General features: G+C 44.8%; 1 protein-coding gene across 1 annotated transcript in view; it reads right to left on the bottom strand.

Moving 5' to 3' along the window:
- The window catches only part of VSTM4 (V-set and transmembrane domain containing 4), a 121,187-nt gene that overhangs the window by 30,990 nt on the left and 74,175 nt on the right, over positions 1-16,022 (bottom strand). The window contains exons 5-6 of the mRNA XM_063125881.1: positions 10,647-10,680; positions 4,460-4,563 (exon numbers count right to left, since the gene is read on the bottom strand). Coding sequence (XP_062981951.1) covers positions 4,460-4,563; positions 10,647-10,680 — 138 coding nt within the window. The remainder of the gene's footprint in view (positions 1-4,459; positions 4,564-10,646; positions 10,681-16,022) is intronic.

Genomic DNA, 16,022 nt, shown 5'->3' with positions numbered 1-16,022 from the left:
GCAACTTTTGGTGCTTTCTATGTTTGTCCCACCTTGTCATGTGCGTCCAGTGAGTTTGGTTCACTTATCTCATTGGGAAGCTGCCGTTACGGCCCTTTTTGCGGAATACACGTTTTTGCCCGGAATGGGTACCTGAACGTGGTTTCGGGGCAACTTTTGGAGCTTTCTATATTTGTCCCACCTAGTTATGTGTATCTGGTGAGTTTGGTTCACTTATCTCATTGGGAAGCTGCCGTTATGGCCCATTTTGCGCAATACGTGTTTTTGCCTGGCACGGGTATCTGAACGTTGTTTCGGGGCAACTTTTGGAGCTTTCTCTATTTGTTCCACCTTGTCATGTGCATCTGGTGAATTTGGTTGACTTTCCTCATTGGGAAGCTGCCGTTACGGCCCGTTTTGCGCAATACGTCTTTTTGCCCGGAATGGGTACCTGAACGTGGTTTCGGGGCAACTTTTGGCGCTTTCTATGTTTGTCCCACCTTGTCATGTGCATCCGGTGAGTTTGGTTCACTGATCTCATTGGGAAGCTGCCGTTACGGCCCGTTTTGCGCAATACACGTTTTTGCCTGGAACGGGTGTCTGAACGTGGTTTCGGGGCAACTTTTGGAGCTTTCTATATTTGTCCCACCTAGTTATGTGTATCTGGTGAGTTTGGTTCACTTATCTCATTGGGAAGCTGCCGTTATGGCCCATTTTGCGCAATACGCGTTTTTGCCCGGAACGGGTATCTGAATGTGGTTTCGGGGCAACTTTTGGAGCTTTCTCTCTTTGTCCCACCTTGTCATGTGCGTCCGGTGAGTTTGGTTCACTTATCTCATTGGGAAGCTGCCGTTACGGCCCGTTTTGCACAATACACGTTTTTGCCCGGAACGGGTGTCTGAACGTGGTTTCGGGGCAACTTTTGGAGCTTTCTCTCTTTGTCCCACCTTGTCATGTGCGTCCGGTGAGTTTGGTTCACTTATCTCATTGGGAAGCTGCCGTTATGGCCCGTTTTGCGCAATACGCGTTTTTGCCCGGAACGGGTATCTGAACGTGGTTTCGGGGCAACTTTTGGAGCTTTCTCTATTTGTTCCACCTTGTCATGTGCATCCGGTGTGTTTGGGTCACTTATCTCATTGGGAAGCTGCCGTTATGGCCCATTTTGCGCAATACGCGTTTTTGCCCGGAACGGGTATCTGAATGTGGTTTCGGGGCAACTTTTGGAGCTTTCTCTCTTTGTCCCACCTTGTCATGTGCGTCCGGTGAGTTTGGTTCACTTATCTCATTGGGAAGCTGCCGTTACGGCCCGTTTTGCACAATACACGTTTTTGCCCGGAACGGGTGTCTGAACGTGGTTTCGGGGCAACTTTTGGAGCTTTCTCTCTTTGTCCCACCTTGTCATGTGCGTCCGGTGAGTTTGGTTCACTTATCTCATTGGGAAGCTGCCGTTATGGCCCGTTTTGCGCAATACGCGTTTTTGCCCGGAACGGGTATCTGAACGTGGTTTCGGGGCAACTTTTGGAGCTTTCTCTATTTGTTCCACCTTGTCATGTGCATCCGGTGTGTTTGGGTCACTTATCTCATTGGGAAGCTGCCGTTATGGCCCATTTTGCGCAATACGCGTTTTTGCCCGGAACGGGTATCTGAATGTGGTTTCGGGGCAACTTTTGGAGCTTTCTCTCTTTGTCCCACCTTGTCATGTGCGTCCGGTGAGTTTGGTTCACTTATCTCATTGGGAAGCTGCCGTTACGGCCCGTTTTGCACAATACACGTTTTTGCCCGGAACGGGTGTCTGAACGTGGTTTCGGGGCAACTTTTGGAGCTTTCTCTCTTTGTCCCACCTTGTCATGTGCGTCCGGTGAGTTTGGTTCACTTATCTCATTGGGAAGCTGCCGTTATGGCCCGTTTTGCGCAATACGCGTTTTTGCCCGGAACGGGTATCTGAACGTGGTTTCGGGGCAACTTTTGGAGCTTTCTCTATTTGTTCCACCTTGTCATGTGCATCCGGTGTGTTTGGGTCACTTATCTCATTGGGAAGCTGCCGTTATGGCCCATTTTGCGCAATACGCGTTTTTGCCCGGAACGGGTATCTGAATGTGGTTTCGGGGCAACTTTTGGAGCTTTCTCTCTTTGTCCCACCTTGTCATGTGCGTCCGGTGAGTTTGGTTCACTTATCTCATTGGGAAGCTGCCGTTACGGCCCGTTTTGCACAATACACGTTTTTGCCCGGAACGGGTGTCTGAACGTGGTTTCGGGGCAACTTTTGGAGCTTTCTCTCTTTGTCCCACCTTGTCATGTGCGTCCGGTGAGTTTGGTTCACTTATCTCATTGGGAAGCTGCCGTTATGGCCCGTTTTGCGCAATACGCGTTTTTGCCCGGAACGGGTATCTGAACGTGGTTTCGGGGCAACTTTTGGAGCTTTCTCTATTTGTTCCACCTTGTCATGTGCATCTGGTGTGTTTGGGTCACTTATCTCATTGGGAAGCTGCCGTTACGGCCCGTTTTGCGCAATACGCGTTTTTGCCCGGAACACGTACCTGAACGTGGTTTCGGGGCAACTTTTGGAGCTTTCTATATTTGTCCCGCCTTGTCATGTGCATCTGGTGAGTTTGGTTCACTTATCTCATTGGGAAGCTGCCGTTACGGCCCATTTGGCGCAATACCTGTTTTTGCCCGGAACGGGTATCTGAATGTGGTTTTGGGGCAATTTTTGGAGCTTATTACATCAGGCTCACCTAGCAATGTGTGTCTGGTGAGTTTGATTAACATACTTCACTTGGAATCTGCTGTCCCTGCCCGTTTTTGCGCAATAAGCGCAATATGCGGTTATCGGAATGCAGGTTTTTTGCACGTTTTGTGGCTTATTGCATCCCTGTCACGGAGTTATGCATGACTGATGAGTTTGGTTGATATCACTCGTTCAGTAGTGGCCGTTCCGGCCATCCCATTCTGTTCCGGACGTTGTTTTGGGAGTTCTGGGGTTAATAGTGATATAATATTGGTATGGTTTTAGCCCTAAAATATTGTTCTCAAGTGTTGCTAACACATGCCACTGTTTTTGGTATGGTTTTTTAATATAATGGGGTCGTTCCGGCCTGTTCCGTTCCGTTCCGGCTTTTACACCGTCCCGTTGTTGTAAGGGTAAAATGACGAACTCCCATGTGCGCTATCCTCATTGGAGGAAGGTTAAGATATATAGACATTAAATGAAAAATGATTATGCTTTTGTATCCCGTCAGGGATAGTAGCTGTTGCTACATTTTCTCCTACCGATTCTCCCTCTCTCCCTCTTCCTGCCCCCCACCCAGAGGTATTCAGCAGAGCCTCTGCAATCAGCAGCAACTGTGGCTCATGCAGCACATATACCGAATTCACAGGTCATGGATGTAGGTTAGTAGCATGTAGATGATACTTGGGTGGGCTGGAATGCATGAATATCAAGGTCCAGCTCTAGCAAAAATAGGCATTGGCCAGGAGGAATGCTAATCAAGTAGAGAAATCCCAAGCAAAATCTGGTGTGTATCAGCAATTGCAGAACATAACATTTTATGTTGACTTTTAATACAATATACATTTTAGATACTAGCTACAGAGCTGAAAAATCAACACGTTGAGCTTGTCTCAAGAATCTGACTCTAGAAAACTGCATTTCACATTTCCAAGAATCAGACTGCAATTTTGAGCTTGTTTCAACCCTAACCCTAGAAAGGACAAAGGTAGCCAACAAAAGCTTTACTGGTTCTGGATAGAAATATATAAAATTACATTTCTTATAAAATTATGAAATGCTTCCCTGGAATTTGGGGTTTCAACTTACTTGACCTCATTTGTAGAGTGGCAATAAAAACAACTGATTTCAAAATTTGAAATTTCAAAACAAAACTGATTTCTGTAAATTTGCAGTTTGCCATTTTTTCTTTTATTTTAGGTAAGCAATATATGCAGGCATAGGCATGCACATTAATTAAGCCATGGTGTAAAAATAAATCCTGAAGTGATTACATCAGTAGCCTTTTCCTTCTTTTTTTGCATGTCATTTTAATCAAGATGCACATCTGTTTGTGCATATCCATAGACTGAGAGAATAGAAGATGTGAACTGAAACTGGCCAATTGCACACATGCCATTTCTGGAAGTTCTTCAAGCTAAACCAAAAGACAGGCAGAGCAGAGCATAAGAAAGAGGCAACCCACCGCTCCACAACTTGTCCTCAGTCTTGGCCAGAATGGTTGTTTATAAATGGATACTGTTTTTATACTGTTTTTATGTTTTTTTTTAAAAAAAATTGTATGCTTTTAATGTTTACTATTTTTAATGTTGTAAACCACCCAGAGAGCTTCGGCTGTGGGGCGGTATATACATGTAATAAAATAAATACATAAATAAATATGAAGATTCAGGAACTTCAGCCCCAAAGCCTCTCTCCTCGGCTTGCTCTTTGAACGAGAAACACTCACACGGCATCTTGTGCATTGCCTACCTTTGGCTGGAATAGCAGGAGCATGTTCAACGTTCTCCTTCCTTTTGATTTTTATGGGTGGCACTGGAGACAAGCTGGTCACACTGTTAACTGCCTCCCCTAAACTGGAAAACAAGAGAGAGACTGATGAAGGAGAGCAGTGGAGGAAAAGCCAACATATTAAATCCTATCCAAGATGATTTATTCAAAGTTCATTTAAAAGAACGATTTATTATCTACAAAGTCCTAACGCAACCATGCCTGCCATATTGACTGTGTCTCTATCAAGGGAAGGTTCTTCATAAGGTATTTATATCATCAGGTGCATATGTGTCATTGTAGTTGTCGTGGAGAGTAAGGGAGTCTTTACATACATAAAGGCTGTATGTGAGAAGTTGCCCACTTTCCCACCCTGCCTCTTAAACTAGGACATACATTTGTGCTTGGCCTCTATTTCTCTATCACTAACACTTTTAATCAAAACAAATGCTGAAAACAAATCTGACCATCTAAGTTACCCTGAAATCACTTCCACCACCCTGAGGTTATTTCTATCTCTCCCCTAAATTTTACTGAACTTTACTCCATATGTAACCCTGATGAAACTGCTTTGATGAGGGTGGAGGCATCCTACTTTACAGTTCTCTGTTTGGAGAGCTGGCAGAGGACAGTCCTCCATTTGAAGAGGTGTCCAAGACCAGATCTGATTTAGAGCCAAAACACCAAAAGGGAAGAGAGCACCTGGGACCTTGAAGCTGGCCATCCACTTGAGCAGGCACACAGATCACTTATGGTGAGATAAATTCTATTTCCATTTAAACCAGTGGTTCCCAATTGGTGGTCTGTGGACCCCAGGGGGTCCACGGAACCCACCCAGGGGGTCCGTGGCACCATTCACATATTACCCATTCATTTCTGGAGTTCACTGATGACAAATTCCTACCAGAAGTAAAATATAACATCCCTGAGCACCTGCGTGATTTAGCGACTAGCTTCAAAGATTACTTCCCTGCACCTAATCCTGAAAACTCATGGATAAGGAATCCTTTTGAATGTGGTGATGTGCAACTAACAACTCTCTCTGCGGAAGAACAAGATGCACTTGTTGACGTGACTTGTGATGGTTCATTGAAATCATTTTTCAAAGAATATAGACTGGACCAATTCTGGGTGAAGGTTTTTCCTGATTTGAAAAAGCTTTGAAACATCTAGTTCCCTTTTGTTCCACATATCTTTGTGAACAAACATTTTTGACATTTTGTCATTTATTTATTTTTACATTTTTACATTTTGTTATACGAAGAACAAGCATAGAAATCGGCTTGATGTTGATCCAGATTTGAGATTAAAAGTAGGAAATATTGAACCAGATGTGGAAGGGATTGTTGGGGACAAAAAGAGGCATGATTTCTCCCATCACATTTAGGTTTAGTAGTTGCTAGACAAGTCATAATTTGTTCAATTGTAAATTAAATTTGTCTTTATATTCCTAACTAAATCATTGTCATTTTTGCGTGGTAATATCACAAATTTTATGGTCTGTTTTTTAGTATACCTAAAATCCTTTACTTATTAGGCACTACCCCTTATTTTCTCCAAAAAAACTGCTTTTTTCAATTTTTTTTCAAAAGTAGGGGGTCCATGGCTTGGCATTTGAAAAACAAAGGGTCCGCAGTACTTAGCTCATTGGGAACCACTAATTTAAATTATAGTTATTATTTCTAAATTCACACCTATACGTATAAATGTACATATGCAAATGTTTTATGAATTATTTTTGGGGTGATGCGTAAGTGGCCACTCTCATCATCCTGCAGAGTGTGTGTGGGGGGTGGGGGGGTGGGGAAGCAGGAGAATACTTCAGCCAGCAGAAGAATTAACTCCACAGCAGGACTGTGACCTAGCTTTATTCCTAAACTTATTACAGGCTCAAGCTGCAGTACCAGCAAGAGGAAGACACTTCAGCACTCCAGAGGAATGTTTTAAAATGTAGCTAAGGATTTCTAGAACATGTTGTGGTTTCCCTTGCCCCCCCTTGTAGTTTTTTTTCTTCTCTTCTTTGAGTGGGTAGTGGAGGGGTCCCACAAGGCCTTTCTCTGCCCAGCCCAGCTCTGATATTAATAAGAGAGAAAACTGCCTAAGGCAACGGAGCATTAGATGGCAAGGCAGGGGAAGATGCCTTCATCTGCACCCTCTTTTTGATATTAGACTCTCCCACCCACACCCACCCAACACACTTCATATGGGGATATAGATATAGATATATAGATATATGATCATATATGGCTGCCACTCTCCCATCTAGTTTGGCCCATTCATCTCTTGTACTCCAGAGTTGCAGCTATCCATGTGATAAAAATATATATATGATTATACATTTTGGAAGTTGCACTCAAAATAATTATGTGAGTAAAATTTTATTAATATAGATACATTTTTAATTGCTTGAACTCATGGAAATCTACTTAGGAGCAACAATAGGTATTTCCTGATATCAGCAAATACCTGTTCCAAGAGAGTTAGAAAGAGAAATTATTTACTTTATTAATTTTTCTGATTTGTACCCCAACTTTCTACCAAAAAAGAGACACAAGGCAGCTTGCAATGACTAATAAAGGATTAAATGAATGAAGGAAATGGGTTACAACTTACCCAGATAATATCACCTTCCAAACAAAGGGAAATGCAGGAGAGAGAGAAAAGAGAGTTTCTGTTTCCTGACTCCTAGCTGAGCAGCGCAGAGAACTAGAAGCTGCCCCAGCTGGACTAGAAGGTACATAAGGAAGCCAAGTCCCAGAGAGTGTGCAATCAGGGCGAGAAAACAGGAGTTTGTCAGAAGGAGTGAAGTGGATGAGGAGACCAAGGCAAAGAGGAGAGAGGCCTTGAGTAAATCCAGGAGACTGCCCATTCAAAGCCGCTGAGTGCTTGTCATGTGCTCCTGAGAGAGGTGATTAAAGAGGTGTGAAGGGGTGTGGCCTGATTGCTCTTAGCAACTTAGTGGGCAGGGAGTTCCGTTCTGTTTCCTGACTCCTAACTGAGCAGAGCACAGAAAAAGAAGATGCCCCAGCTGGAGTAGAAGGTACATGCATTTATTTATTTCATTTATATACCGCCACATAGCTGAAGCTCTCTGGGCGGTTTACATAAGGGAGCAACCTCCCAGAGAGTGAGCGAACAGGGAGAACAAACAGGCGTTTGGCAGGGGAGGTTCCTAATAGCAATTAAGAATGTTAGAAGAGTGCTTAGCAATGTTACCGTCTCAAACTGGGGGGAGGCAATGAGCGGGGTAACACAGGGCTCAGTCCTGGGCCCAGTGCTCTTCAACATTTTTATTAATGATTTCGATGAGGAGGTGCAGGGAATGTTTATCAAATTTGCAGATGACACAAAATTGGGTGGGATAGCTAATATCCTGGAAGACAGAAACAAACGTCTTGCTATTTACTGTGTTATCTGTACAGCACCATGTACATTGATGGTGCTATATAAATAAATAATAATAATAATAATAATCTTGCTAGGCTGGAGTGCTGGGCTGAAAACAACAGAATGAAATTTAATAGGGATAAATGCCAAATTATACACCTAGGAAAAAGAAACCAAATACACAATTAAAAGATGGGTGACATTTGGCGCAGCATTACTCCAAACGAGAAGGATCTTGGAATTGTGGTAGATCACAAGCTGAATAGGAGCCAACAGTGTGATGTGTCTGTAAAAAAAGCAAATGTTATTTTGGGCTTCATTAATTGAAGTATAGCTTCCAAATTGCGTGAGGTACTGGTTCCTCTCTATTCGGACGTGTTTAGGCCTCATCTTCAGTACTGTGTCCAGTTTTGGGCTCCACAATTCAAGAAGGACGCAGAAAAGCTGGAGCGGGTTCAGAGGAGGGCAATGAGGATGGTCAGGGCTCTGGAAACAAAGCCCTATGAGGAGAGACTGAAAGAACTGGGCATGTTTAGCCTGGATAAGAGATGATTTGAGGGGAGACATGATAGCACTCTTCAAAAACTTGAAAGGTTGTCACTCTTCCCAATTTTCCCAGAGTGCAGGACATGGAATAATGGGTATTGCTGAGCCAAGTATCCCCCATCTTGTAACTGTGCACTTGGTTTCTTTTTCCTAGGTGCAGAACTTGGCTTTTATCCCTATTAAATTTCATTCTGTTGTTTTCAGCCCAGCACTCCAGCCTATCAAGATCCCTTTGCTTCTGTCTTCCAGGGTATTAGCTATCCCACCCAATTTTGTGTCATCTGCAAATTTGATCAGCGTTCCCTGCACCTCCTCATCCAAATCATTAATAAAAATGTTGAAGAGCACTGGGCCCAGGACTGAGCCCTGCGGTACCCCACTTGTTACCTCCCCCCAGTTTGAGAAGGTAACGTTGATAAGCAGTCCTCCTCGGTCCCCTGCTTTACTTTGCTCTCTGGGGAGGACGGGGCTGATCCTGGCTCTCCCTGGAGGAGGTGGGGAGGTAGCTTGGCAGCCGAAGGAGAGAGCGAGGGGGTTGTGACAGGAGGGGAGGGAGCAGCTGCCTCCGGTGCGCCAGCACCCTGTCCATTTCTTGTATGGCTTTGAGTAGAGGTGCAGAAGTAGCTCAACGGTCAGTCAACTGGCTTGGCTGTCCCCTCCCACCTGTCCCGGCCTGCTGCGATTGGCTGCACTTTGTTTTTGTTTAATTGTGCTTCTCCGCAGGCCCACAGAGGTGCATAGCTGGCCCAGGGGCCATTTGGCTTGCTGCACCGCCCCCTCCCCCATTGCGCTGATGGTCACCCAATCAGGGTTTGCCAGTGGCTGGGGACACAGCTCCAGCACAAAGCCAGAGGAGGGGGATAGCTGTAAGATGTGGGTCTGCCCCTCGCTGAGTTGAAGAAGTCAGGTCGAGTGCCCAATCTTTTTAAAGCGTGGCTTTGGGGGAATGCCTCGAGAGGGCTCCATGATGGCAGCTGCATCAAAGAAATGACCTGACGCCACTGTGGATCCACCCTGGGGCAAACCCCTCGTCAAGACAGGCCCCATGGGACTGTTTTTAAAATGTTCTGCACTAACTGAGAACTGAATTAGAAAGAGCAGGGACTCTTTTCTTTACTGTTACCTTTGCTCCATGCATACAAATGATACCTGCTGAAATTCTCTTTTCAATACAACTGTTAAACATACAGAAGCCCTATCCTCCTTTTCATAGGGTCACTCTAATAATGGGTTAATAATCTACCGTTATCCCCCTCATGACGAGACAAACAACTTACTGTGCGTAAGTTATAAAGCTACCGTGCATCATCGGATTCATCTCTCTTACCCCCTGTCCTGAAGCTGCCTGTTTTAACCTCCCACAATATCCCAAAGTGAGGGGAGAGGTGTGGGGTAAAAAGCAGGAGCTTAATTTAGTGCTTCCTGCATCACCCTGACAAGCGGGTGGTGGCACTGAAGCACTGCAGGTAAGCAGGATCAGGACCAAACTGCATACACAGCCTCCCTTAGTGAGGAGATACCAGATGCACCACAAAAACCTGTTTGATTACACACAATGAAGCAAAAAAAACCCCAAAAAACCCCCAAGTGTACCAAAACTGGGGTGGCACAAATAAAACCTTGGAAGTTTGCAGGATCATACACAGGCTCCCCTAGCAGGGATGCACACGAGGCCCATTGAAAACCCTGAGCACTTAACAAAGCCATGTGAGCAAAAGCACCTTTTTGCAAAAAAGAGGGGTGGGGCTATAACTCCATGGAAGTTTGCAGGAGGGGGAGAAAACTTCATACACAGGCTCCCCTAGCAGGGATGCACACAAGGCAAAATGGCAACCCTGCACACCTGCCGCCACCCAACGGAGATGGTGTTTGACACTTGGGGAGGTTGTGGAGTGCACTGGTGGGGAAAGGGTTAGGCAAGGTTGGTCTGCAAGCGCAATCAGTTGCTGGGCAAATAATGGAAACACGAGATCTGCTGGCCAGAGGTGAGCGGCAGCTGCGGTTTTCACCACTCTTGTGGTGAAAAGACAAAGAACTAGCAGGGACCTCTCTAATGGGGGATACAAGTTTGGTAGGCCATTTGGAAGAAGAGTTAATCCCGGTTTGTCCGGCTGTTCTGCCACAGTCAAAGTTTTTCAGTTATATCATAATTTTTCTTAAAATAGATAAAACAATCCCTATTTTAAGTTAAACAAAATTAAATATTATGGTTCATAAGTGAAACACCTTTTCCTACCTGTTCTGGGAACACTTCACCAAGTAATGTTTCACTGTGATAAGTAGCAAAGAAATAAGAAAAACAGGAAAAAGGAAGAAATGTTTTAAAATATAGTATTTCAAGTATTACCCTTCACCCATGCTCATTTCTAGTTGAGAAATTGCCATCTTATTCTTTAAAGTTAAAGACCTGGAAGTTAGAACCACATGCACCTGTCCACAAGGTGGCCCAAAGAAAGTGAGCCATGCTGCAATCACATCTAGAGAGGTCTTTAGTCAGGCAGTGGCTAACTGGGTGACCCTAGGAAGCAGAGCTTGTTATGTCAAACCACAAGAGCACAACTGTCAATTAAGACAAGCACAGCACAGCCCCCTCCTATATTTCCTTAGCAAAAAAATAGGAAGCTTTTAATTTAAGCAGAGAGAAAAACAGTAATACATGCACCCTCTTAGGAAATGGGGAACCAATTTGAGTATTTTTAGAGATGTCTTGGAAAACAACTCCTCCGCAAAACAGTCCTCAACTGACTCAAAAACACACACAAAGACAGCTGTGTTGGCCATAAGAAAAATTACAAAATCTATATAGTGTAGGGGTGTGCACGGACCCCCCCGATCCTCTTCGCGGCTGATCCGCAAATTGCAGATCAGGCCTGTTCCGCCCCGCCTCGATCTGCCTGGGGGCCACTCCGCTCCGCTGCGGAGCTCCGGCTCTGAATCAGAGCTTCGCAGTGGCGGGGAGTGGCGTCAGGTAAGGACCCCCTCCCTCCCCCCCTTACCTGTGTCTGTCGTGGCCCATCCCAGCTTCACTAGAGCTCGCGGCTCAACCAGGAACTGTAGGCCCCGATTGCAGCCTACACTTCCTGGTTGAGCCGCAGGCTCTAGTGAAGCTGGGATGGGCCGCGATGGACTCAGCTAAGACCCCCCTCCCCCTTGGTCCCTTACCTGGCTCTGCCGCCATCGCACGAGCGGCGGCGGCAGGGCCAGGTAACCCCCCCTCCCTCCTCTCCCTTACCTGCGTCCGTCCGCGGTCCTGCGGCTGCTTCAACTGAGCCCGAGGACTCAACCCACTTGTTACCTCCCCCCAGTTTGAGAAGGTAATGTTGATAAGCAGTCCTCCTCGGTCCCCCCCTTTACTTTGTTCTCTGGGCAGGACGGGGCTGATCCTGGCTCTCCCTGGAGGAGGTGGGGAGGTAGCCTGGCAGCTGAAGGAGAGAGCGAGGGGGTTGTGACAGGAGGGGAGGGAGCAGCTGCCTCCGGTGCGCCAGCACCCTGTCCATTTCTTGTATGGCTTTGAGTAGAGGTGCAGAAGTCAATGAGGAAAAAGTGAACACTTGTGAAAATTGTGCACTTTCCCCATTTGCATGGATCATAAAAACAGGACACATGTGAGAATGGGAGTGAGCCAAACCAAGCATTGAAGTGAAATTTGGAGAATTTAGTTGAGTTTGAGCATCCCTGGTTGTTCCATCCCTAATCATGACAGGATACCAAGAATGTGAGAGTTGCCTTGCAGTTATTCCTGGCTCATATTAGGGTGAACCATACCTGGCCATGTGTAGGAGACAGTGTATGAACCAGTGGAATTCTCCAAGTCGCCATGTCATTAGGGTGATGAATCTGCTCCAGGTTTTAGTCAGAACCAGTCACAATTCTTTGCACCTTGGATAGCTCCTGTAGAGTTTTGACTGAAACCTGGAGTGGATAAACTGCCCTACTGAAATTGGGGACACCAACCACCACTGGTATGACCTAACTCCTTCCAGTTGGCCATATCACTTGAGGCATTGAAGGAGTCCTTGCTCAAATGACTTTAGTGTTTTTGTTTTTTTTATAAATCCAACCCACAGTGCATTGGCATCTTGTGAGTCACACGGATTCCATGGACATGCAGACTGTGTATTAAGGGGGAAACCCCCCCAAAACATTTCTGGAATTGTGTGCAAATTTAGTCATGTGAAAATGCAAAAGATACTGGGAAATAGGCCCCCCCCCTTTTTTTAAAGCACACAACATTTTATACATTTCTGATCTCTCTTCAATCTCTTTTTATATATCTGCTCTGCTCATTAATTGTATGCTGAGCTAAGGGGGAAAAACATGCAAAAAATGATGTTCAAAAAGTTACAGGAATTGTGGTGGAGTTTTTTCTGGACTTTTCCAAATGGGTAAAAAAAAATAAAAATCCAGTTCTTTCCATGAGTGGACCACAAAATGAGAGATGCCTGACAATCCACAAAGCACACATGGGATGGAATAAAAAAAATCCCTACATCCCTACCAGAATGTACCTGCCTTCTATGTAGATGTTAAAGTTGAAGAGTGTGCCATAAAAAAGAAAATAAAAAAGTGGGAAGCCTAATTAAAAAAACTATCATGATTGAACCTTTAGGGATTCTACCCAGGTTTTGAAGAGCAAAACACTCAAAGCCTGGATGGATATGTATTTATTTATTACATGTCTATATCATCCAAAAGCTGAAGGCCTATCAGTTCCGATTTCTCCCAGATTCACATGGGGGGAAAAAAAGAATTTCAGTTTCACTAGAGATTCATTTCAGTTGCGGCCTAGTCTTCCTGTTTGAGTCTTTGGGCTCAGTTGAAGCAGCCACAGGACCGTGGATGGACACAGGTAAGGGAGAGGAGGAAGGGGGTTTACCTGGCCCTGCTGCTGTCTCCACATGGGCGGCAGCATCAGCGGCAGGGCCAAGTAAACCCCACTTACCTTTTTGGCGGAGCTCCAGATGGAGGCAAAGGATCTGCCTTCACCTCGATCCGATCCGCAACGCTCCGCGGGTCCCCCAATCCTCTTCGCCTCCGCCTTAAGGGTAGGCGAAGCCCCCCGCTCCGCTCCTGCTTCTCCGGAGCACATCCCTAATATAGTGTAATTTACCTTTACTAATGTAAACCCTGTGTTGCTATGAGGGCTAGTAGCATGAGAATGGTTGGGTAAAAATATGTTTGCTGGTTTCCATTCTGACTGGAAGAACTCTACACTTTTAAAATAAATCTAATACAAATAAAGTGGCAAAGGTAGAAAGAAAAAAGATGTTTTTTTTTTTTAAAAAAAAACCCAACACCAATTGTGCCAAGGCACACAACTACTAATATGAATAAGGGGTACACAATACGTATTAATATGCATCAATTCTTAAATTACAGTTTTCATATATATACACAATATTGTCACTATGACAGTGAGAAAAAGTATTACAATTTTTATTACAATGCTGAAACAGCTAAGTAAACTATATATGAAACATTAAACAGAGTACAAGGTTAATTAGATATCATCAGTGTTAATGAAACAGTAAACAGATTTCAAGGTAAAATAGGTATCTTTAGGGGGGGATCCGCACGTCGTACCCAGAGCGCTTCTATGTGACCCCAGTGCACCCCAAAAACGATTGTCTAACTTGCCTGTAAAAGAAACGAGGAAGACGAGTCCTTGCCAGCGCCGGTGCTGCCGGCGCCACCCACCTCCCTCCTGGCCGGCTGGCGAGGAGAGCTTGACGGAGGGGGCACGACTCCGCTGCTGGCTCCGGCGCCCCTTTCGGAGGGGAAGGTGCCAGCTCCGGGAGACAGGAAGAAGGAATAGGAAAGGGAGAGGCGAGCGGTGTGTTGGTGTGTGGGTCTCCACCTTGAGAGACGCGTCTCTTTTCTAACCCGAGCCACTGCCGTCATCCCTTCCCCCTCAGCCTTTGGTGGGGCGGCGGCGGCGGGTTGGGGTGGGGAAGAGAACTGGCAGCTTTTGGTCCTTTGAGGAAGGGAAACAAGTGGGAAATCAGCCGCTCTTCTGTGCCCTCTTCGCTCTCTCGCCAGCGCACGCTTTCCTTTTTCTTTCCTTTCCTCTCCACCGAGCTCTCCTCGCCGGCAAGGATGCCTCTTTCTCGTTTCTTTTACAGGCAAGTTAGACAATCGTTTTCGGGGTGCACTGGGGTCGCATAGAAGCGCTCTGGGTACGACGTGCGGATCCCCCCTGGTACTAAACAGATTCCAAAGTTACATAGATATCTTCAATGTTAAACAGGTATCCAGTATATTTCCACGTGTTTCGCAAATAGCTGCATCAGTAAGCCAACCACACGGCAATTGCCTGCAATTGCCATGGATGATAGGAAGGAGAAATTCCCCCACTCCATATGGAAATCACTCAAAGTCCTGGCCAAACGAATGATGCCTCAAATGTGGTAAACTCTTCCTTCATTAGTTTGGCTGGGACTTTGAGTGATCTTGAAGGGTATCACAAGATTTCCATTGCCAGTGGAATAGGAGACTGTTTGGCCCAGAGCTAAGAAACATCATGTTTTGCTATTAATGCTTGAGCTTTGAACTTTTTAACAGTTTCAAAAATTTCAGCAAGGTTACACTGCTCAAGCTTCAATTTAAAACAAAATAAGCAAAATTGGTCCAGTACATCACTATTATTATTATTATTATTATTATTATTATTATTATTATTTATTTATTTATTTATATAGCACCACAGGGGAAAAGGTGCTGTACAGATAACACAGTAAATAGCAAGACCCTGCCGCATAGGCTTACAATCTAATAAGTTGTAGTAAACAATAAAGAGAGAAGGAGAATGCAAACAGGCACAGGGAAGTGTAAACAGGCACTGGGTAGGGTGAAGCTAACAGTATAGAGTCAGAACAAACTCAATATTTGAAGGCTATAGGGAAAAGAAAAGTTTTTAGCTGAGTTTTAAAAGCAGTGATTGAGTTTGTAGTTCTCAAGTGTTCTGGAAGAGCGTTCTTCTTATATAGATTCAATAAACAAAAAACCTACGGTTTACAAAACAACGTTAAAGGCTCTACAGTTTTCAACCAAACTCCAAAAAGCAGGGAAATTGGGAGTTAAGGCTCACAGGTCTATAACGCCACATCCTCCCTTAGGAGGCAGAAAGTGCCAGTGAAACAGAAAAGGATTAGTTTGGGTGTCTTGAACTCCTTTCAGATGAGATTAGTTTGCAATCCTATACCCCTTGGGGGGAAGCCCTAGTAAACTCAGTGGCACTGGCTTCTGAGAAGACATGTATAGGATCCAAGTATAAACCATCCTTCTCCAGCCTAGTACTCTCCAGATGTGCTGCGCTGCAACACCCATATTATGGTGAGGACAAAAATCATTTTCATCAATAGTTTTTAAAATAATCCTTCCTTACACATGAATCTATTAGGTGGTAGTTCTGCCTTTGATCTCACACTGCTGAACACGTAGGAAAAATTGCTGGTTTCCATTCTGACTGGAAGAACTCTACACTTTTAAAATAAATCTAATACAAATAAAGTGGCAAAGGTAGAAAGAAAAAAGATGTTCTTTTTTTAAAAAAAAACCCCAACACCAATTGTGCCAAGGCACACAACTACTAATATGAATAAGGGGTACACAA

Source organism: Elgaria multicarinata, chromosome 5 (genome assembly GCF_023053635.1).
Source record: "Elgaria multicarinata webbii isolate HBS135686 ecotype San Diego chromosome 5, rElgMul1.1.pri, whole genome shotgun sequence".
Taxonomy (NCBI): domain Eukaryota; kingdom Metazoa; phylum Chordata; class Lepidosauria; order Squamata; family Anguidae; genus Elgaria; species Elgaria multicarinata.
This window is presented reverse-complemented; position numbering and strand designations above follow the sequence as displayed.